Here is a 25,363-nt window from a genome sequence, read left to right on the forward strand (position 1 = left end):
TAATTTAATAATTCAACAAAAACATCGAATATTCGAATACTGATTTTGACATTCGAATACCAAATGTTCGATCGAATATTCGTTTGCATCCCTAAATTAATAACAGAAAACTTCTTTGTTTCAGTGTAAGATCGCAATATATTTCATTGCGAGATCATTAAAGGAGATATTTTCATATTAATGGCAATGCTATGTGAAATATAGCTTTAAGTGCTCAATCATTGAAATATATTACAATCTTACACTGAAACAAACAATAATCCTCTTTATCCTGAACATGTTCGCACATGGCTAGCACTGTGTTCATTTTCTAAAACATAATCAACTTACAATTCTAGGATGTACTTTTTATTATTTTTCAATAACAACTAGTTTTACAGCAAAACAAGCAATCTACATGTATGATTATGTCTACAACATGTTTCATTTAAAGCTTTTTAATTTTCCCATTTATTCAATTTAATAAACAAAAAATACATATAATAATGATTGAAGTATTAATATCTTATTAAATAATAAAATGTGTAAAATCACAGGAAAATGAGTTATAAACATATATTAACAGTTCAGTTCATCATGTGTGCAGGGGTTCATACATGTCCGATTAAAAGCTTTTTATTTTCCCATTTCTTCAATTTATTAAAAGAAATACATATAATAATGAAGGAAGTATAATTTTTATATATCTTAATTATAAAATGTATAAAATCACAGGGAAATGAGTTATTCAGGTATGCTATAAGTTCAGTTCATTATATATGTGTGCAGGGTTTCAAACAGTTGATAATTTTCAAGCCTGAAAAACAGCTGGGCCTCTATGTCAAGGAACTACATTAAACCAATTTTGAAATTGTTTCAAAAGTTATTTATATTCATTTCAAGGTACTTCCTCATGTCTTTGATGCATATCTGTGACCAATAAACAAACATCTTTACAAATGAATGATAGTCTGAAGGTCAAGGCCATTTGTTAGGCTCACAGTCCTGGTTACTTGAACTTAAAGCTGCGCTTTCACAGATTGAACGTTTTCACAACTTATTAATTTCTTCTCTTGAAACGAGCTAAATTTTGCGAAAATACATGGAAACCAGTTATATAAGACTGCTGACAAAAAATTAGATTGCAAATTTTTATATTTAAGTTTAAAAATTGATTTTTATGCATTTTTCTTAAACCGTTAGTAACGGTTCAAGTCATAAAACATTAATTTTCAAACGGAAATATAAGAATCTGCAATCTGATCTTTTGTCAGCAATCTTTATCATTGGTTTGCAGATATTTATGCAAAAATTTGCTCTTTCCAAGAAAAAAGTAAAAAAGTTGTAAAAACAGTATATCTGTGAGTTTGTATCTTTAAGAACACCTGTGTGTTTGTGTAGGAACTGGGTTTTGTCCAAATGGAGGCTTCTGTAACTGGATAAATGAGCCCATATTTATTATGCAACGTAAATATACCAGTAGTACAATAAAACACCAGCTGTCACAGGAACAGGACAAATGCCCCTAATTTTGCCTTGACAGAGTGACCTTGTCCTTAGAGGCGAGAGCACCAATACTTATGTGAACAATTCTATTCACAACACACCTTCACATGTTGCTGTATAATTCTGCAAAGTTTGAATGAAATCTAAATAAAATTGATGAAGTAAAAACTGATTCTTATGGATTGTCACACAGACAATGCGATAACTTTACCTCCAATCAAACCATATGACTAGTGAAACTTTAACAACGGACATAAACTTTTCCCACTCATTCTAACAATTAGCGATTAGTAAACAATGTATCAACAATCTAAATGCATGCAAAATTTAATAAAATTTACATCAATATGTGTAGAATCTCCAAAAGTTAATAATGGCACTCTCTTGTGCTATATAAACAATTGCAAAGCCATACAACTTCCATATCTGTTTTTTTTTTTCAATAAAACAAGGGGAATAACTACACAACTATTAAGAGCATAGTTCGGGGCCTTGCTTTATAAGTTCAATTTAAATAATGAATTTAAATTATTGCCAAAGATACAGGTTATGCACTACGACAAGCTATCACAATACCGTGACCATTAATTTGAAAGAAAACAGGAGAGCTAAACACATCGTCTTATCAAATTTCATTGTAAACAAAACAATTCTAGCCTTCTTTGGATTGACTTTATAAAGCTGCTTAGCTCATAAAGTTTCCTTTATAATTTCTATTTCTAAACAAGAAAGTCCACACAAAATCAAAGGGTACACACAACCATACTTTGTTATAATTTAACATTCACCATAAAATATTGTATTGGTAGAAAACTAAGGGAAAAAATGCACAAAATGAATTAAAGTTCATTAGTATACACAACCATAATAATAAATATCTGTCCTATGAAACCCAATTATCAATGAAAAGGTCTAAACCAGGCGGGGGTATCGCCCATATGTGGCGGTAAATTTGTCACAAAATGGTGAGGATGCATCATTGGCATGATAGAGGGATCTCCGAACTGCTGGGAAGGGGGTAATGGTAGGTCTGTTCTGTTCATAGAACACGATTTATCGGTTTCTTGTAAATCTCGGCTTCTTGTCATATCAACATTTTGCATTTCTCGATATCGTAGTTCCACAGTTTGAATCTCACGTTGTAAGTCCCGCTGCCTTAATTCGGCAACATTTTGTAATTCTCGATTCCGTAATTCATTTTGATTTTGTAAGTCCAGTTGTAAATCAATTTGATGAAGTTCTGGAGTCGATAAATTGTGGTGGGGCATTTCTTGAGACAGATTGGAGTTTTGCAGTTCTGGATGTATTGCCATTGGGACTAGCGGTGGTTGAAATACTGGTAAATTGTTGGATTTCTTTGTAGAGGAGCGATGACGTCCATTGGAATTGTGGGTATCTTTATGCTTCTGAAGGTGACGATCCCTGAAAATGATAAAATATGTAAGTACTTAAAGCTGCACTCTCACAGATTAAATGTTTTGACAACTGAAAGAGCCAGTTTTTGGGACAATCCATGGAAACCAGTAACATTAGACTGCTGATAAAACAATAAGATCGCAGATTTTTATATTGAAGTTCAAAAATTGATATTTTACGCATTTTTTTTTAACTGTAAGTAACGGTTTAAGCCATAAAACAATATTTTTCGAACGGAAATATGAAACTCTGCGATCAGATCTTTTGTCAGCATTATTTTATCATCGGTTTGCAGATATTTACGCAAAAAAGTTTGATTGTGATGGAAGCTAATAGCTGATAGAATCACTCTCTTGTGTCTGTTTCCTGGGTAGAAATCAGAACTGTTGTCCATTTTGAGAGCCCGTGAGAAAATACCCCTATTGGTGATCAAACCCACAACCTCTTGGGTGGGAGGTGCACACCTATACCACTAAATCACTCTCAGTTTACATATTTATTAAGGCATCTCTTAAAGCTGCAATCTCACAGCATTTTGACACTTGTTTTTATTTTTTCTACTTGGAATGAACCAATGTTTGTGTACATATCAGAAACCAGTGATTTAAGACTGATGACAAAATATCAGATCACTGTTTTTAATATCAATTTTCGAACAGAAATATGAAAAACTGCGATCAGATCCTTTATCAGCAGTCTTAAATCACTGGTTCTCAGACCTTAATTGCCTAGATTTGATATCATAAATAGACATAAAAAGACGTAATTCTACAGAGCTAGTTCACCTTTTCATCGATATAGATTGTTTAACATATGATGTACAGTCATATACTGTAATGTTTATTATTTTATGTTAGTGTTTTGCGTTGTTTAAATGTATATAATCGTTTGTTACTAATTTTTTAAAACATACAGGTTGAAAATTTTCATATTATATATTTTACAGGTTGCTGACAATGTTTGAAAAACAAGCAGGAGATAAACATGACGTCTTTCACATCTTTACATGATATATGCACTTCAGGTATATTTAACGAGATTAAAATCTTTACATGATATTTGTACATGTAGCTCATTGCACAGTACTGTACAGTACAGTATATTATTTTAAAAGGGATTTCTGTCAAGAGTTTTTCCATAATTTTCTTAATGTATACAACAGCATCAAGTAATCACTGTCAAATGTTTGATGACGATTTACGAGCTTAGATATTGATTATGATTATATTTCAAATGGAACAACAAGTAGTAACATGTTATCAGAATTAACAGCTTAAACCTTAAGTACATGTATAAAATAGAAACAAACAAGACAGCAAGAATGAAAAGTCTTGAGGTAATACACATTTTACCAATGAATTTACAATGAATAAAACTAAAAATAAGAATAAGAATTACCTGGCAAAGGTTTTGCCGCAAATATCACAAGTGAACGGCCGTCCGCCTTCTGCGTGGGTCTTGATGTGTGTGTTGTAGGAGCTCTTGTGGGTAAACGTGGTGTTACATGTCGAGCAGACCAGCTTATTACCTAGAATGGTAGATCAGTATATACTGGATCTTATAGGGTATCAAATACTGGATCTTATAGGATATCAAATACTGGATCTTATAGGATATCAAATACTGGATCTTATAGGATATCAAATACTGGATCTTATAGGATATCAAATACTGGATCTTATATGATATCAAATACTGGATCTTATATGATATCAAATACTGGATCTTATAGGATATCAAATACTGGATCTTATAGGATATCAAATACTGGATCTTATATGGTATCAAATACTGGATCTTATAGGATATCAAATACTGGATCTTATAGGGTCTCAAATACTGAATCTTATAGGGTATCAAATACTGGATCTTATAGGGTCTCAAATACTGGATCTTATAGGGTATCAAATACTGGATCTTATAGGGTATCAAATACTGGATCTTATAGGGTCTCAAATACTGGACCTTATAGGGTATCAAATACTGGATCTTATAGGGTATCAAATACTGGATCTTATAGGGTATCAAATACTGGATCTTATAGGGTATCATAGTGTTGGGAATCGGACAGAAAAATAACTATTGATAATCGGTTTATGAAACCGATCAATGATTGATTATTAATCGATTTAATTATAATTTAATTATCTTTGGTCAAAAGATTAAGTACATGAATCAGTTTTAAGAACCAATGTTCCCTTACAATATTGTGTGTACATTTATTTGTATAAATTACATTATTATATAGAACGCAACTATCCTTTAGTGTTTAAAAGTTACTTAACAGAACATGAGACCACAAGCTCTATTTTTGTCTTACATTAAGTATTGTATACATTTGTTAGATGAACACAGAGAAAGATATCAATTTCTTTTTAATAATCGGTCAGTTACAAGTACATCAAGCAGTTAAAAATTCTATATGTTTTAAGAACAATTTCTTTCAGAAAACTGAGAAAACTAAATTCTCACATGGTAATATGTAAACGGTTTCATGTTTTAAAAATCACCTATAAACCAAAGTTTATAATAATGTACTCTATTGAAATACTGACTTGAGATGAATATGACTAGATAACTTAACAGATTACCACCTTAACATTGTAACATTAACTAGCATTAACAAGAAAAAAAAAAAAATTCATGACATTTATTTTACTGATTACAAAGTCGGTAGCAGTTACATCCCTTGTTTCTATAATCGATTGATCACATTTTACTATAGATTGTCGCCGACCTAGGCTTTTCCGATCAATTGTCGATTATAATCAATCATCGGCACAACACTAGGGTATCAAATACTGGATCTTATATTGATACCCGGATCTTATAGGGCCATGATTTGCGTATTGTTGGAGCTCTTGTGGGTTAACGTGGTGTTACATGTCTGGCAGACCAGCTTATTACCTAGAATGATATAATTCAGCAATATAACACGCAACTGAGGGTCATATGACATTATAAGGTACGGCAAGTCAGCCACCAAAGGTGAAGGTATATGGACCAAGGCATTAGCAAAGGTCCATTCAGCTTCAGGGCTGAATACATTTCCAAAACAAGAGTTTAATAGAGAGAGCACTTTCAGGGGTTGTCATATACCTGTATGTACTCTTAGATGTTCAGTAAGCCCTCGACGCCTGGCAAATTTCTTGTCACAGAACTCGCAAGCAAATGGTTTGTCTCCTGAAACAATTCAAAAACTAAAATTTAATCCCAAGATTTATAGTTGTGTTTAAACCTGGCAAAAATCATCATGGGTTTTTATGCTTTTAAACTTGCTTTGAAATGATTTTAAACATTTTTCTGAAACTTCATTCATATGTTTTTTCCCTTTAACTTCAAACCATACAAGATTACAAGTCGCATCTGTTGCTTGGGTACTAGCCAGTACTGGTGTCTTTTCTCAAATTCTGAGAGGCTACACGAAGGCTTCCCCCGTCAGTTAAAGATGACCACCTTCACCACTAGAACATTTCACCATTTTGTTTTAAATCTAACCATTGCTATTATTTACTATATTCTTGTATCTTACACAACCCAAACTATTCTTCAAAGTCAAAATGTGTCAACAGAAGAGTGGTGAATGCCCCCAAAGTGTAGTTTGGATCCAATTTTCCCACACAATAAAAATATGCGAAGCCTTAAACAAAAAACTCGAAACTGTTTAAAAATGTTTTTTTATTTGACATCACTTTTTTAAAGCTGCACTCTCAAAGACTGACAGTTTTGATTTTTTTTTTTAGTTTTTTGTCTTAGAATCAGCTGATTTGGTATCAATGCCTTCAAGTCAGTCATATAAGATAACTCAAAATATAACAGATTTCATTTGTTTTGAAAACTGCCGAGCCGAAAGTTTTATTTTTCTCAAAACGTTAGTTATGCTTTTAGCCATAAAACATTAACTTTTGAACGTGAATATTAAAAACTGTGATCTGATCTTTTATCAGCAGTCTTATATCACCGTTTTTCAGACATTTACACAAAATCTGGCTCATTTCAAGACAAAAATAACATTTCCCAAATGTACAATCCGTGAGAGTGCAGCCTTAAACAAAAGCATTGAAACTGTGTAAAACAGATTTTTAATATGATATCAATTTTATTTAAGCTTCATTATACCAGTGTGAGTTTTCAAGTGAGAATTCAGCGTGCTGAGAACTGCAAACTGTTTGTCACACTCTGTACATTTGAATGGTTTTTCTCCTGTGTGTATTCGCATGTGACCCTGGAGATGGTTCTTCTCTGAAATCATACAAAACACAAGATATAAGAAACAAAATAAGCACATGCCAACAGCTCGGGATTTGACTCGTAAATTGTTTACTTACATTTTAGAATATTGCATTAAATTTATTTAGTATAACTTCCTATACAAAGACCAAAAACTAGGGATGGAAGCGAATATCCGAGTATCCGGATATCACGCAAGTATTCGGATACTAAAATGGGTATTCGAATATTCGTTAAGAATTAAAATTTCAATTAAATAGCTTAGCAGAGACATAGCAATTGTTATAAAACTTTTCAAATGAGATATTTCAGGTGATCAACAGTGTCTGTCGCGAAGCGGGTATGTGTCACAAATCGTCTGCTAATAGGGTGTTTGCACAAGGCGTGATATTGTGTCCTTGTGCAGCATCATGTGAAGTTCTATGACCTTGTTTACAATGACAAGTGTTGTTTTATGATCTCAGATGTGCTATGACACTTATTGGCACTAGTTGATATTAAACGGATTGAGCATTAATCCGTAGGAATTGATCGTCCAATCACAAGTTAAGGGTCGTGCAATCAAAGCTATTAATGATCAATCGCATTTTTGTTGAATATGCATGAAGAAATTATTGCTATCTGAACAACAAATACAAAAACAAATTTGTTTATTTTTTCACTTTTCAATCAAATTTCCATCATTTTGCATCTTGTTTTGAATTATTAATCGTTATTCCTGTATCACGACTACGGAAATATGCCTAGTGTATTTTATTTTTCATACGATATGTAAACATGTTTAGTTTATTGATAAATAAAAAAAGTACACGCATGTAAATTAAGAATTTGTCTTCTTATCTTCTCCGCAATTATATCCTTCATTACAAAACAGAAATTGTAGGTATTGCATTAAATCAAACAATGTAATGAAATAAAATTACAATCGACTATGATTATAATATGCATTTTAATATTGGGGGGGATATCGTCCGTTTTTTCACTAAGACGGGGGGGCTATCTTCCGGAAGGGCTATGGTCCTAGGGGCTAATGTCTGGGGGGGCAATCATCCGGGGGGGATATTATCCGTACCTCCAAATAATCAAAGCGCTATTTAACATGAAACCTGCTGATAAATAACAAACTCGAAAGCACGTGGCAGTAACCAAGCAACCACCTCGGCCGAAGTGACTATCAAATTCGGGAGGTGTTTATGTGGTATTCATCATGAGTTTTATGACTTAAAATGAGTTGTTTAGATTTGATTTTAACATTATAAATGATTAAGACTGAGAAAGACTGAATGAAAAAGTGAAATTGCCATATGACGAATTATAAATTAAATGGACAATTATCTCAAATAACAGAAGGTGGGTGACATATACTAGGAAATTTACTTATTATGAAAACATTTTGATACGAGTATCCGGATAGTATTCGAATACTTGATACGAATATCCTAATACCGATTTGGTATCCGGTTTCCATCCCTACCAAAAACACACATCATGTGTGCACAAAAACAACTTTTTATCATCAATAATTTTGCAAATAAGATGTTTTGCCTTGACCATTAAGCTTCTAACCCCAAAATGAATGGAAGTCATATTCTGGTCATGACCAACATTTATACCAAGTTTGAAGACTCTACAATAAGTTGTTTAATGATATCAATCAGAAATAATTGTGACAATTATGTAGACGTTGCCACTGGACAAAGTAATCACCTATGCTTCACAAGCCACACTACAACTGGTAAAGCTTGTGATCTTGTAAGTAAAAATCCCAACCTTTGAATGCAAATCCACAGTATGTACACAGGAAGGGCCTCTCAGCCGTGTGTGTCCTCATATGGCGCTGGAGATTCCCGACCTGAAAATATTGTTGAAGCTAACTACTGATTTTTTTACCATATTTCTACAGTCAACACATCCAAATAGTTAAACAAATTATAAGATTTTAATCACTGTCATGGGCAGAAAGTATTAAGAACAATTACAACAAAGTAAGACCCAAAAGTTAGATTTTCATCAAAACAATTAAAAATTCATAAGCTAACATTATACACAACCCAATATTTTTAGGGTGTAGCCTGAATTTTATTTTATGTTTTAAAGTGAAGTATCTTCTTATTTTCACTGTTGCTATTTTCAAATGCAATAAAAATACATATTTTGATATTTTCACTCCTCTGATACCTTTTGGTTCAAACTTATTGCTTAAAACAAATAAAATAGTGATCACTATGCTGGGTTGAAAATGTTTGAAATAATGTCACCAAATATATGTAATGATATTATGTCACACACATTGTCCAATTAATGGAAAATATTTTACATATTTCTTAAATTTAATAATAAGAATAGAAATTGGTTTAACTTTGGTATAAGATCAAAATTTCTCTGACCCCTGATAAGTACATGCAGATCCAAATTTTTAACTATGTTGAAAATCCTTATCTTGCGCTCAGGCAAAGATAAAAGAAGTACCTGTATGTAAAAATTAAAATACATTTTATCTGTCTTTTTTCCACTGAGGTCGGAGCAAAGGCATCTACCATGGCCGCTCATATAAGATAGGTTCATCCCGACCCTCGTGCAGTGTGTTCTGCGGAAACCTTGTTTATCACAATACACCCTATGTTGGGATTGGGATAAACCTATTTACACTTGTAGCATGAGTGGCGATGGAAGACAATAGTGATCACAAAGATATAATCTTTCACTCATCGATGCATCACATGTTTAGATATTGCCCTCTTTGATCACATATTGGAATGAATTTTGATCTCACACCCCTTATTGAACAAATATCCTCTATAACGCTGTACCTGTGCAAATTTGTTTCCACAGACATTACAGTTGAATGGTTTTTCTCCTGAATGAACCTGAAAATGAGAGAACAAATTTTTTCAATAGTTAACTGTAATTGTTATATTTGAAACATAAACACTAAAAAATACCCTTTCACGTGACAAAATGAATGTCGAAAGAAGGCGAGAGGGCCTTCGTATTTTCTACGATATTTACCGACATTACCCGATATTTACCGATCATATAGGGTCCGTAATCCTTAACTGTATAGCACAATGCTCATCTCATAAAGTTTTATAAGGTCATCTAATCAATGCACACGTTTAAGTCTTATACATGAGACTGTCTGCAGCTCATATCGATTGGCTGCCATATTGCTTATCAAATTTTAATTCTCATTTTTTAGCCCTTTTTCGATTTTCTATCAGAAAATTGATATTTTATTCTTATTGTCAAATTAATTTTCTTTTAAATGGACAGGTGAAAAATTACCCTCATATGCTGCTCCAGAGTTTTCTCGGCTCTGAATGCAGACCCACATAGTTCACACTGGTAGGGCCTCTCACCTATAAATAGTCACAATACAGTGCTCCAGCCAGGATTTGAAAAGGGCAGGGTGGAGTTTTGAAAAGGGCAAACTACATGAGTCGTGTAGGGGCGATTGGGGGTGGTTGTGGGAGGGGTCCACCCCTGTCACAAGGTTGTTTGTTTGTTGTTGTTGTTTTTTTGTTGTTTTTTTTTTTGGGGGGGGGGGGGGGGTCTCCACCTAGAATTTGAATTGTTTTCATACTCAATTTAAATCATTTTCCATGATTTCCAGACTTGAACAAAAAAAGTTTGTTTTTTTCTCCAAATTTGGAAGGGTGTGTTTGAATATCAAAATTAAAATTTGTCTTTTTGTCTGTGGTAGTATGATTGTACTTGTCTGGAGTCTGCTTTAGTGCAATGTCACATATTTCTCCAAAAATCGAAGACAGTTAAACATTTGAAGCAATCAAATAAATAAATACACAAAAAACAAATATGTAGGTGACGAATCTTAGTTTGGTACGATCGGGATTGGGTACGAATGTTACATTCAGCCTGGCTGTTTTTAATTGTCTTTGGTAAAATAATGTTTAATATGCTAACGTTTTAAAATAAAATGACAATAAAAATCACTGCCCTTTCTTTAAAAATCACTTATAAAACATAGACCATTGATAAAATAACTCCGAAATTCGTCCTGACAAAATGGCGGTTTCGGCGAATTTTGACATGATCGTAACCACGATAGGTAAACACTACATAAAGCATCAGCATATATTTGTGGGTTACAATGAAATTTTCATCAAGAATATTTTACAAATAAACTTTAAAAAACATTTACTGAAATAGTGAAGTATTTGATTGTGTTAGCGCCACATTTGTTATGTTTACAAATCGGCTGTGACCGTCTGCTTCAAATCAACAATGTTTAAATGACGATTTTCGTCAGTACAATTATACAATTAACAATTATTTTAAAATATTTAATTGTGCTTGACAACATTTTTCACCATCCCTTCGCATTTTCTATCGCATTTTACGAACTTTCATCATTAAATGAACGAATTCTCAATGTATATTCTGATTGGCTGACATTCAATAGCTCCGCCTCCTGCCGATGTTTCCCTATTTGTCTCTTCTTAATTATTGGATTAGAAGATGACCGATTATGAATACACAGGTCGTCTGCTCACTACACAAATACACAATTAGCTGTCATGTGACTTGGACAAGGCACATGGGAAGATGAAAGGGCAGTACGGCATATTTTAAGCAGTCAATGGGGGCATGGTGACACCTAGCGGGAACACTATTATCAAAAGTATTACGTAATTTGTCTCAATTATGACAGCGGATAAAGGGCTGCCGATCTTTTATAATGATTTCAATAGTAAAAAGGGCACAAACGGGATAATTGGTGCTAATAGAGCATTTGTGAAAAGGGCAATACTCAAAAAGGGGGCAGGGCGGTAAGAAAAGGGGCACGGGCGCTGCGCCATTGAAAAACGGGCTAGCTGGAGCACTGCAATAGCTATGAATAGAAACAAAAACAATAAATGGTCACTGATACTTTGGAAGCAGACGCACTGGTAGGGCCTCACAATTAGAAATAATAGCAATAAATATATAAAGCTATACGTAATTAGTTGAGACCTAATAAATGATATACGTTTAGGAATTTAGGGATTTTGACACAAAATTGGGGAAAATTATATATACTCATACTTATATAATCAAAAATCATGTGTTATAGCACAAGACTGTCAAAAACAAAATAACTTGTATGAAAGGTGAACAAACTGCATTGATAAAACCAATAGATCTCTATTAATAATAACAATCTGAAAATGTGATGCAAATTGATCTATATTTTGCAACTAAATATTTTAACAAGTTGTGACTGCTGGTTGGTATATACATTTCTTTCATTAGATAAAGACATTTCCCTTTAAGCCCTCATAACAAATAAAAGCTTCTACCATTACTAACCTGTATGAATACGAATGTGTTCCACAAGCCGTGCAGATTTGGAGTACCTCTTGTTGCAGATTTCACAAACAAAATTTCTCGCTCTCGGCCGTTTAATCACTGTTTTAGTCCCTGATTTTTCTACGTCCTCCTCATTCGGATCCCTAATATCACTGTCTTTAGACTCGTACTTAATAACAAGGTTTTCATTTTTATACTCCTGCTTGATTTTAAAAACTCTTTTCTTTGCTCGTTTTCTAGTCTTAAGATCAACTAACTGTTGCATAGCAATCGCTTTCACCACTAGTTTATCAGCAATATTTTTATTCACCTTTTTTCTAACATCCTCAAGATGGGATTCCTTACTGGAGCTTTTTGATTGTTCATCCGATTCCGAACTTTCATCATTTTCATCATAGTCTTCCTCAGTTTCATAATCATAATCCATAAGCACTGTTTCATTTCCACTACTACAACCATCATATTCCGGCTCCTTTTTAACTTCTTTAGCAGCATCTTTCTTCTTTTTACTTTTTGATTTATCCTTCCCTTGTTTCTTTCTTTTTCCAACCTTTTTCTTTGCAGCTGCATCTTTCACTGTTGCTTTTCCTGAATCAACCTTCTTTATGTTAAACTTAATTTCTTCAGTCTGAATATCATCTGTATAAGTGACATCACTCTCCTGAATTTTGGCTTCAGAGTTCAATTCGTTTTCATTTGCTTTCATAGAACAGTCAATCTTTGGAATATTCAAAGTTTTATCAAAATTTTCATCACCTGAATGCTTAGATATGTCAGAAGTGCATGCAAGATCTTCTTTGTGCCTTAAGGTTTCCTCACATGAATCGACACTCTTGTAAGTTGAATCATCATTATACACATCATCATTTTTGTAAGTCAATTCTTGCTTGTATGCAGTATCTTGGCTATAAGCAGTATCTTGCTTGTAATCTGCATCTTGCTTGTAAGAGGCATCTTGCTTATAAAGCTGTTCTGGCTTAAATTCAGTGTCTGACTTATAAGTCGGCTCACTTTCCAAGCCATTACTATCACAAGCTTTACTGTAATCTTTAATCTCACTCATAAAACCCCTACCATCTACAACAGAGTTATCAAACACTCCCCAGATTTCTGATCCATAGCCATATCTTGGCTGTTGAATTTCACTCCCTTCTTTGACTTTATGACCAAGAAAACCAGGCTGTTGTAATTCCACCCCTTGGCCCGGTATTTGAGGTCGATATAAAATCTGATCAGGCCTAAACTGGCTTAACTGATGCTGTTGAGATTCAGAACTTATAATTTGCCGACCATCATAAAGATAGCTATTTATCTGTGCACTAAGGTCCATACTATCTGATAATGCAGAAGAATAAATGCCCGGTAGTTGTGGTTGTATCAGGAGATTCTGTTGATGATGATGTTGTTGCTGCTGCTGATGTTGTGGTATATTAAGAGTCACATTGGGAATAAAGGTTTTGCTTATCTCTGCTGATGTTGCCACTGCTGCCAATGTTGGTGGTACCACTAATGATGATGATAGTGTTGTTGCTGTCGCTGCTGCTGTTGTTGCTGGTGGTGAGTCATCGGGATCATAGTCTCTTGGATAAATGGTTGATCTGAAAGCAGACACAATCATTAGAAGATTTATCATGAACAAACATCTTATCTAGCAACATATTCTTTAAGGCCTGCTTTGTTGTGGACTTATCCCTAGTTGGAGTTGGAAGGAATAAATATTATCTTGTAACCATTTTAATTCATCCTATATTAATGCAACTGAAATTAAGAAGGCAGAAAAGCTTGTGATAATTTGGAACAGGAGGAGTTCAAATAAATTGATTTCTGAAAAAAGCATGAGTACTGTTTTTTACCCAGGACTCCAGGATAATTTATCTCAGTTTATAGCTCAGAGACAATATTCATATAACATCTATTATTTTTAGACAAATCCTAGCTTAAGTTATTTTTTTAAGATAAGTATCTCACTTATCATACTACATAATAACTTAATTATATCCAAAATTCTTTATTATCATTGAATTGATTCAAAATATGTACTTTTGGTGTTTAAAAACATATACAATTTTCGTTCAATTTGATTATGAGAAAAATAAGAAATTGACTAAGTTAAGAAATGACTCAAGATGTTTCATAAATACCAGCCCTGTTGTATTAACCATTCAAGCTTATATAAATATCTATATACTGAAATAGCATGTATACCTTTTTGGAGTTTTCTTGGACAGCCCTGGCAGGGGCATACCCCCGTTATGAACGCTGGTGTGTCGGATCATGTTACGACGGCGGGAGAACCGCTTGTTACACTGGGGGCATTCCCAGGGTCGGCCCTCTGTATGGATCTTTAGATGGGCCTGGAAAGTAATGATATCTCAGTCAATTCTAAATGCAAACACCAGACCCATATTTCCCTAAACTTCTGTAATAGATGCAGACACCAAACAGGGTTTAAAATTGTCATAAAGCTGTTTATATCTATAACAAGGCACTTGATATTAATTGTAATGCAGATTTCCAGCGATAATCAAACTTTACTATTAAATATAAAACACTACAAAATTGAAAGCTCTTACAGGAGAAACTAAGTAAAACCTCAATTCTGTGATGTACTCACTGTTTGTGCATTTTATCACTCCTTATTTTGTATGTATGTTATGCATTTCTGTAGCTCAATTTTTTTTTACTTTGTTCAATATTTTCATCAATAAATACTGGTTAAACCAAAGCTCTCAGCCCTGAAAACAGGATTAATCCATAACTTGTTCCCTTCCTTGCCTAAATGTCTTGAACAGTTTTAAGTCCCTTATGACAGGACTAATCTTAGCTCACAACTTATGAGTTGGTATTTATAAGTTGTGTTTTAAGACCCTTAAAGGAAATAAAAGAATTATTTGAAGGAACTTGGTCTTACTCACCTTTAAGGCCCTCTCATGATGAAATATCTTGCCACAGTCCTGGCAGGGATGATGCTGACCTGAAATGCAAGATTTTTCTTTTACATGTTAAAAATACAAATTTAGGTAAAATTCAATTTCATTTTCAAAATATGAATTTCAAGATCTTTCTTAACAATACACTATTACTCCCAAATAAGATGTACCACAATAAATATGAGTGTCACTTTAAATGGACTTCACATTTTGTCAAAAACTGAATACAATCTTAAATAATTATGCTGACAATACTTTATTATTATTTTTGATGGAGAATTAACATGTACTACGTAGTTTATATAATACCTTCATGTAAGCCAACATGTTCCATGAGAGAGTTCCTCCGGGCAAACTTCTTTCCACAATACTTGCATGAGTGTGGGCGGAGACCTGGGAAAAACATGAAATTAATCAATACATGGACCTAACAAAAGAATGACGTTAATTAATCTATTATTAAATACAGGAGTTATGTCCTTTACAAGTTTTATCAAATTACACAGTGGGAAACACATAAAAAACACTATACCACTCATCGAAGGACTGACATAACTCATTCTATCAAAAAATAGGAGTTATGACTGTCTTGCCCAGAGCCTTTGAATAGTGATAAGGAGCTAAATCTAAAGTGGGTATAGTTTTACTCAAACAAACAAGAGTTTTTATTTAAGCCAGGGTTATTGGCCTTGCTTTACATGGTTATAATCTATTTGGCAACACATATACCAAGTTTCATGTGGATATCTTGAGCAGTTTGTGAGTTATGGCCAAAATAAAGGCTTTTGAAAAATGACGCCAACAATGACACCAGGGTTTGAGGCAGTAATTAATAAATTAGTTTGTTTTGCCATACTTGACAGACTCACAATATACAAACGACCAAATTGTTTATTTAGCTCCAACTGGACAGGTATTTTTTTCACGTATAAATAACATTTCTAACTTGGGTTAACAAAGAAACAAACACAAAAAAACACAGCCACCTAAACAGCCCTTACCCATCCCCTAAAAAGGTGGTTCCGGTATGGCCAAACAATCTTTTTATTAATCGTTGTCTTAGTTTATTTTGTTTACCTGAGTGTGTCCTAACATGAGAGTTTAGAGTACTAAGTACAGCAAAGCTCTGGTCACATTCTGTACACTTGTATGGCTTCTCTCCAGTGTGTATTCTGATGTGGCCTTGTAGATGGTTCTTCTCTGAAATATACATTGTTGAACCATGAGTTTTCATAAAAAGGGAGAAAACTCAGAGAACGGGTTAATGTACTAGTATTTCTTTTTTAAGCATGTATTTTGATGTTTTCAGGTTGGTGTTATTTCTTTTTTTCTCGTCAATATACATAACATCATCATGCCATAAATAAGCAACAATCCAATGAAGCTTGAATATGAGTAATAAAGATGATTGATTGTCAACTATGACCTTGACCAACAGATCTAGTGGTCTAAATTAACACAAGCCTGCAAGCCCTGCACTGGTTAAATGTCCGGGCTTGCTCAAATTCTGAATAATATATAGCAGGGCTTGTTCAAAAACTAGATGTCAAGCAATAGTATGAGAATTTGGCTTGTTCATCCAAAAGTCTAATTTCGAAGACTGATATATTGTGAAAGTTTTGGCACAAGGATGCAAACATCGGTGATAGCAAGGCCGTAGTTTTGCACTGTTAAATACTCATGTACGGTTAAAAATCTAGGTACAGAAATACACCTCCTAGAATTTAGATATGAAACTGGGTCCTGGAAGTTACACATGGAGAACATTAGGGAAAATTTATTCCAAAATTGACCAATGTATGTCTTATAACCAAGTTACAGGGGTTAATAACTAACATGACAAATAATTTTCGATACTGGCGCTAATTTTGAATTATTTTGCCTTAGAACATAACTAAATATTTACAGATCTGATGTCTTACATAAATGTTTTTAAAAATTTCATCATTGAAATATATTGAAACACTCTGGGAATGAATGATTACCATACAAGTCCTTTACATGTTTTATCAAATTACACAGTGTATGATAGATTAATGATGAAGATATCCCCTGTGTTAAAACCAACCTTTGAATGCAAATCCACAGTATGTACACAGGAATGGCCTTTCTGATGTATGCGTTCTCATGTGACGCTGGAGATTACCAACCTGAGATTGAAAGGTATGGTGAAAATTCATCCTTATTTAAAAGATAAGTAATTCAATGTTATTTTTATCCAACTATGAAGTCTAAGTCTATGAAGTAAAAAGTTACATCAAGGGTGTATGATACAGACAATAACATCGACGATTTTGTCCGTATCCACCTATAGCCAAATGTCCATTTACCAAATAAGGTAATTGCCTGTTTAACACTAATTTGTACAATAATGTGAATTTTGTTGACCGTGAAAGAGCCCTACGAGTAGATAAAGACTTTGTAAAAGTTCCACTAAAAAAAAATACCACAAATATTTTGTTTGATCCGGAAAGATTGCAAAATATGTCAGATTAGTTGAGATGATGAGCCAAAAATCATAAACTGCAATAACTTTAATCCATAATGCATTTTGAGTCATTTCCTTTAAATATCAGTAATAAGTGAGAAATACCCTTTTTAAAGATGCACTCTTACTTCTAAATAACATTTACCACAAGTAATACAATTGTTTTGATATATCAAAAAGGATGAATAAATGTCGAAAATGATGGTTCTTATGAATGAAACTGAGTTTAATTTAAAAGAATGGTGCAGAAGACATGGTATTTCAACCTTATGATAGATAGTAGATCACAGTAAATCTTTTAGCACTCACCAATCATTTAATATGTTTTGCCTATTCATCTATTGAATATACAATTTCATATGTTTCATTAGTAAAATTTTATTATGCCTTATCCAGTAATAAGTTAAAGATGTATTACTCAATATTTATGTTTGTAATACATGTGTATTGATTTGGAATAAGAGTGACAATTTAATGAAACTAAAATTATATGGGGACATAAGGCATCAAAACTACAGCCTTTTGGTTGTCCCTGTAGTTTTCATCTGATACCTTGAGTATAAGAAACAATTCTTACCTGTGCGAATCTGTTTCCACAGACATTACAGTGGAACGGTTTAACCCCAGAGTGAACCTTAAATGTCAAAAACAGAATTTACATTGGAAAAAACTGAGTAAAGAAGAATTTACATTGGAATAAACTGTACATAACAGATGCAATACAGCACTAGCATTGACTTTGTTTGTAATTTAACATCAAAGTACCAAAGAGAATGGCTATTTTTCAGCGTTTGTGACAACCTTGCTTGTATCATCGGCAACCACGGTACTTTCTTCCATTACACTTCATACATACCGTAGGACCATTAACCGACAAAATCTCATTTTAATGAATATGCACAAGGCAGGGGAGACAACTCTTCTTCCAATGAATTCGCATGTTACACTCAGATATTGTTCATTAACTGTACAGTGTCAGCAGCCTCTGTGGCCATGTAGTCTTGACTACTGCCAAATATTATTGTGCTGAGAAGGCAAGAATATTTTTCAACTGTAAAGCATCTGGTACTTTTCGGAACCAATGAAACTGCCTCATTAGTTATTCATCATAACGAGATTTCTGTAGCCCATGGTACACAACAAAGCATATCATAGTGTGTATCAGGGGGTATCTGACGATGGAACACAGACAATATAGGTTAAAAGAAATGGCAAAAGAAAAAAAAAATGAGTTTTTGAGGTAAATTCAGTTTAAAGTTAAATACATGCTCAAACCTTCATGTGTTGTTCAAGTGTTTTTGCAGCTCTGAATGCAGCACCACACATCTCACATTGGAAAGGCCTCTCACCTATAAATAGTAACATTGAGTTATAAATAGTAACATTGAGTTATAAATAGTAACAATTGCTATACAAAGTAACACAGACTCTAAATACAGCCCATACATTTTTCTTTGACGTCTCACCTATAAATAGTGGCATTGTGTTATAAATAGTAATACACATACACTATATAATAAATAATAACAATTGCTCTACTTAGTAACATAGACTCTTAATGCAGCCCCACCCATTTCTCCTAGACGCATACCTATCAATAGTTTCACTGTATTAAAAATTCGGTCATAAAAATAGTAACATTGTGAAATCAAAAGTAACACACTTTCTAAAATAAATAAAAACATGGGCTCAAAATTCAGGCTGAAACCTATAAAATGTAACAAAATGAAATTAACAGTACAATTCCTATGTAAATACTGTGTCACAATTGAAGTCAGCACAATTATTTTGGTTTTTAGCAATGGACTAAGTTCTATTACTGACCAGTGGTTTCAAGTGATTTAAACTTCCAAAACCATACAGGTCGGCAAAGTTTTCCAGTTAAAAGCACAAAACATTTCATTTTCTTACAATCATGTGCTTAAAAACCAAAATGAATTAATATAATATATAATGGTTGTCTGGTTATAACAGTTGTTATGCGCATTCGCTTCTCTTCAAGGCGACCTGGGTTCGATTCCCCACTTGGGTGCATGTGAGTTTGGTTAGTGGTCACCAAGCCGGACAAGTAGGTTTTCTCTGGGTACTCCGGTTTCCCCAACAAGACAAGACCACACTCTTGCGCAACATCGTGCCAACAAGAGTGACTTAGTATAAGCTATCATAGCTTTCTTCACAAAATATATAACGCTTAAACTAATTAATATACAGGAAACTACACGGAACACTTACCTGTGTGAGATCGTATGTGCTCAATCAACCGACTGGCCCTGGAGTATTTCTTCTCACAAATATTGCATACAAAATTCTTTGCCCTCGGCCTCTTAAAACTCCCATCCTCTTGAATCTCGCCAATCTCTTCCTTAACATTCATCATTTCTACATCATCAGCCGAATCATGTGGGTAATCTTTTGGAAAAATCCTTCTTCTTGCCCTTTTTCTATATTTAAGCTCATTGATTTGATCAAGACCTATCTCTTTCATTTCAGCTTTTGTCATTTCGCTCATTTTCTTTCTGTTGACTGGTGCAAGCATAAAGTCTATATCATCCATATCACTACCTTCATCTGATTCCGACGAATAATCTTGTTCTTGCTTGACTGGTTTTCTCTTAAGTGGTTTACTCATTTTCTTTTTCGGTTTCAGTTTCTTTCCTTGTTCAGAAGCCTCTTCCATGTCTTTTGATTTAGGAACACCTTCTGTATCATCATGGCCTTCATCCTCAATAATTGCTATTTTCCTTTTTCTTCCTTTTCCAATTTTCACATTATCAGAATCTTTGTTTACTATTTTCTTTTTATTTGTTTTTGTCATTGCTGCCATCTCTGTTTTTATCTTTCTTGGTCTTCCCCTTTTTTTAACACCTGAAAATTTTGTAGATTTTAGAGTTTTCTTCCCTTGAATGTTCTTTCTTGGTAATGCATTTTTCCTTCTCCTTTTTCTATCATTTTTTTCACTTATTACTTCCTCAATTTCAATGTCATCAGTCCCTTTCTTAATAGTTTCTTTTATCATCTTCACAATTTCTTCTCCCTTTTTCTCCTTAGAGTCACTTTCAAGGGTGTCTTGAAGACCATCCAAATTTTCTTTTGAAGATTTATGAGTCTGCTTTACTCTATCAATTCTGTCACTAAAGTTTCCTGGAAAACCTTCACCATTTTCTTTGGGAGATTCATTTGTCTGCTTAACTGTATCAATTCTGTCACTTAAGTGTTCTTGAAAACCTTTAACATTCTTGTTAGAAAACTCATTCACTGTTTTTAATTTGTCAACAGTGGTTTCTTGAAAACCATCAATAATTTCATTTGAAAACTCACGTTCCAGCTTCATGGAACCAAGTTTGTTGTTTTCTTGCACATGTTTTGTATCATTAACACAACCTTTGCCCTCAATATCAATTTGGTCTCCACCTATAGTCTGTTCTATCACATTTTTTAACAAATCATTAGCTTCAAAACTTTGTCCGTCATTTGTATTTCCATTGGTTTTACATGTTCTTAAAGAAGGGCCATCTACAGGGACATTTATTGCACGTTCTTTTTTAATTTCAGTATCATATTTTGTCTCCAAAGTTTCTGAAAAAGTCATTTTAATAGCTTTGTTTGCATTTTCATATGTAACATTTAGTCCTAAATTTTGAGTATCACTCAGTGATTTAATTGCATTATAATTAGAACTATGTTCGTGGTTAGTTGAAGGATATATACCATTGCCAATGTATGACGAGTTCACACTGTCTGAAATGGAATCAACCACATAACCTGAATAATTTTCTGGTGTATTCATCTCATCCATATTCAATTGCTTGCTGTCCATTATGTATGTAAAATTTGACATTGTCCCTGAACTACTTGTTCCATCAGGGTTGCTTTCAATACTTGGACTCTTATTTCTGAAAGCATTGTCAGAAAGAGTTGCAGTTCCAAATTGTTCATCTGCAGGAACAGAATGTTCACCTTGACTGGTTAGAGCTAGTATCTCTGACTGAGCATTAGTTAAAGTATTCAATGAATATGTCTCCATTGACTGTTGGTTACATTCCAAATCTGACGGGTTTAATTGGTGTGACTGTATATTGTCTTCCGAGTTGATTGGTTCAGAATATTTTGCATAAATGCCAGTAGAAGGTGAACTCTCAAAGTTTAAACCTGATGAGACATACAGAGAGTTCTGACTCAAACCACTGAACACATATGGATGCGAAGAGCTTGAAACTGCAGCAACTGAAGTTGGCATAAAATTAAAACTTGATGGCAAACAATATGCTGGCATGTCCACACCATCAATGGTGGCTTGAGAAACATGATTTCTTTCTTCCAATGTATGGAGCAAACCAGTACCTGAGGAGTTAAACATACTTAACTGACCACTTGTGGAAATCAAAGATGGTGGGATAGTGAAATTCACCATGTTTTCTGCAGAGGATAATTCCAGTGGATTGTTTGAGCTGTTAGTTGCTGTAATACTGTTAAGCTGATGGTATGGCACATTTGTTGTGTAGTTTTCTGAGACACTGGCAGCATAAACCTCATTACAACTCGTGTACACTGGATAAGCGGAACCATTGTTCGCACTATCAACTACATAGTTTGTAGTCTTAACATTCTCAGCATTGAACCCATTTTCGCCACTAGCACCTGATTTCAACTCAGGAACTTGCACCTCATTGTCCGCCATTGTTGGCTGCTGAGTTTCTAGTCACATGGTAAATCATAACCAAGGTACAAATCACCACATCAAACTATTGTTTCATGACTTCAAATTACATTATCATTCATTTCTACCTAAAAAATTGTCCCTTTTCAAAATGTCACCATTATACAGCCACAGGACTTGTATCATTATAGTGTCCTTATTAAAAACATTTTTTATAATGACTGGTTGTGTGCTTTTTTGTGTACCCAGTGATATAGTCTGGCTCCTGAAAGAGAAAACATTGTTTAATATAGTTAACAACATCAAAAGGTGGTATTTTTTCAACTCTTCTCAAAATTGTCAGTGGTCGAAATTATAACAGACCCACCAACACTGCACTGGTAAAATTCCTTCAAAGTTTGCTCAAGTTCTGAATTTATAGAGCAGGAATTGTTAAAAAAATTATGCCCAGCACAAGTTTAAGAATTGGGCTTGTTCACTCAAAAGTCTTATTTCGTTGACTGAACTCAAAAGTAAAAAAAATAATTAATAATTGGACAAATATCTAAAGTTAAAGTTTAGAAATTACATTACAACACAAGCCTATTTAAAGAGGGGAAGTTTTGACACCAACTTGAAAGACATAACAATCAGATTTTGTTTTACTAATATGTGATACTAGAGAAGAAGTATTTCTCCTCAGTAACCAGATATCATATCAAGGTGAGATTTATCAACTTTGGCAGGGGTGGTGGCCGCTGATCCAATGTTATAGGTTAATATGAGAAACAGACAGTAAGTATATAAATACACAAAACTCTCTTGAATTTAAAAATGAATTTCTAAATTTGAGGTGGTGACTTCAGCGCAAAAAAAATACAGCTACCTTAATTACAGTTAACTAACACTTCCTATGACTGTGTCGTTGGTAGAGTATACCGGGGTACAAATTTAGTCACTATTTGAGAAATGGAATAAAAATGGGTCGGAGGCTTTTAGTGAGAGAAGTACATATATAGTTTACCTTAGAACAATTAACATATATATATATATTCTGATGTTTAGATCAAGCTGAATCTGTTTTAATCATCAACAAGAGGGGTAAATAGACATTTTATAATGTAAACAAACACGATTTAATTATCCACCATGATTAAACCAACTTAATGTTGACTCATGACTTGCAAATTAACTTAATGATAATTAATATTTTAAGTAAACAAACAGACTTAGCAAAATGACATTTCTCAAGTTCTAAATTTCAGTTTTCTGCATTTGCATTTTATGTAAGGAAGTCCGATCATCGAAAGCAAAGTTAACAAAACGCGTTGTTGATAACGAATTATATTTGCTTTTACCTTTCGTTAATAATAGCCTGTAAATTGGAAGTGGACAAAGAATCTTGTTTTGGAAATTAGTGGCATATTTGTAACTAGGGGAAGTAACTTCTGAATCATGATTACATGAAAATTAGTTATAACGGACAAAATAAAAACGGTGTTCAGTAACTCGGCGGTTTTGATTTTTGTTGTAAAATGAAATTAAAATGGATCTTAATTTTTGGATGATATAAAAAATAAATAAAAAAGGAAAAAAATATATATATGAATAAGGATAACAAAACAAAGGAAACATGTGAGGAAAAGAGCGGGTCTCAAACCCAAGAGGAAAAGCCAAGGTCGCCGACTTAACATACATAAATACTATTAAAATTGAAATATACCAAATATACCCAAATGTGTTGAACTTTTACGATACAAATAAGACAAATCAAAGGAAATTAGCAATGTTTATCCTCAAGGCTTTTAAACTTTTAAACTCCATGTTCTATTAATGATGATGTTGTATAATACATTATAGTGATATTTGTAACCATGCACTGTCTCCTTACTATGAATATATTATATACTTTGTATACTGTCTGTGTACATTTTGTGTTTCGTTAGTACCTCGTTAGCATAAATAAGTATACTATTCATATACTTTTATTATGTTGTGACGGTGTCAGGACATTTCGGACCATGGACATTACGGACCAAACATTACGGTCAATATTTCGGGACGTTACGGACCATGATTTATAATTTTACTTACTGTTTGTATTAACTTAATAACGTACCATATTTTGGGACATTACAAACCATGATTTATAACTTTACTCACAGTTTGTTTAATCTTTATAACGTACACTATTTGGGGACATTACGGACCATGATTTATAATTTTACTTACATTTTGTTTAATCTTTATAACGTACACTATTTGGGGACATTACGGACCATGATTTATAATTTTACTTACATTTTGTTTAATCTTTATAACGTACAATATTTGGGGACATAACAGACCATGATTTAGAATTTACTTTGTGACCAACGATCCATTGACAGAATTATATATGGTTATATATAGCATGGACGCTCATGGGTCTATGCATTTAAATAAACTATGAAACTATGCAACTATCTTAATGGACTTCTTATAGTACTATGGGTGTGTGCGCCGTATATTTAACGATTTAAATAAGAAGAATTGATAAATAATTATGTCTCTATTATTTTTGCTTTCTTTTACTGATATCGGTTTTCTTTCTTGACTAATCGGGACGCATTTGGTTTAATTCATTAACTCATAGAATATATTATTTTTTAAGCATTATCGGGATGTTAAAACAGTCATTGTATTACCACCTTTTACAAAGGGCCCAAACAAGTGGTTCTTGGTGTTTACAATGATCTTGCTTTAAATGTGTATCTTTGTAAATTTTAGAGTCCGAGCGCCCGAAGTAGACACGGATCGTTAACGAAAGTTATACTCTTATCCCTCAAGTTTCTGTTAGTTTATTTTTTTCAGTATAAATGCATGCGT

At 33.5% G+C, this 25,363-nt stretch overlaps 1 protein-coding gene across 2 annotated transcripts; it reads right to left on the reverse strand.

Moving 5' to 3' along the window:
• Positions 1-23,932, reverse strand: LOC128241584 (uncharacterized). 2 transcript variants are annotated; one of them, XM_052958586.1, is made up of 17 exons: positions 23,854-23,932; positions 20,092-22,781; positions 19,135-19,208; positions 18,437-18,493; positions 17,440-17,521; positions 16,449-16,571; positions 15,681-15,764; positions 15,357-15,415; positions 14,647-14,795; positions 12,442-14,039; positions 10,417-10,490; positions 9,942-9,998; positions 8,902-8,983; positions 7,021-7,143; positions 6,001-6,084; positions 4,300-4,429; positions 1-2,907 (listed from the first exon to the last, which is right to left on the reverse strand). In XM_052958586.1, the coding sequence occupies exons 2-17, from the start codon at positions 22,535-22,537 to the stop codon at positions 2,385-2,387; spliced, it is 5,745 nt and encodes a 1,914-aa protein (XP_052814546.1). In that variant the 5' UTR covers positions 22,538-22,781; positions 23,854-23,932; the 3' UTR covers positions 1-2,384. The 2 variants fall into 2 exon arrangements, with proteins under 2 accessions (XP_052814546.1, XP_052814547.1); XM_052958587.1 differs by lacking the exons at positions 1-2,907; positions 4,300-4,429; positions 6,001-6,084; ... (2 more) ...; positions 9,942-9,998; positions 10,417-10,490 and adding an exon at positions 11,372-11,974.
• Positions 23,933-25,363: the final 1,431 nt, after the last annotated feature.

Source organism: Mya arenaria, chromosome 7, assembly GCF_026914265.1.
Source record: "Mya arenaria isolate MELC-2E11 chromosome 7, ASM2691426v1".
NCBI lineage: Eukaryota > Metazoa > Mollusca > Bivalvia > Myida > Myidae > Mya > Mya arenaria.

Excerpts from the sequence above, each read along its gene's own strand:
- LOC128241584 (XM_052958586.1), bottom strand. The coding sequence starts at position 22,537 with ATGGCGGACAATGAGGTGCAAGTTCCTGAGTTGAAATCAGGTGCTAGT. Across the intron at positions 7,144-8,901 it reads CTGTGGATTTGCATTCAAAG|AGAAGAACCATCTCCAGGGT; the intron begins GTTGGGATTTTT and ends GTATGATTTCAG. Across the intron at positions 2,908-4,299 it reads TGCGGCAAAACCTTTGCCAG|GGATCGTCACCTTCAGAAGC; the intron begins GTAATTCTTATT and ends TATCATTTTCAG.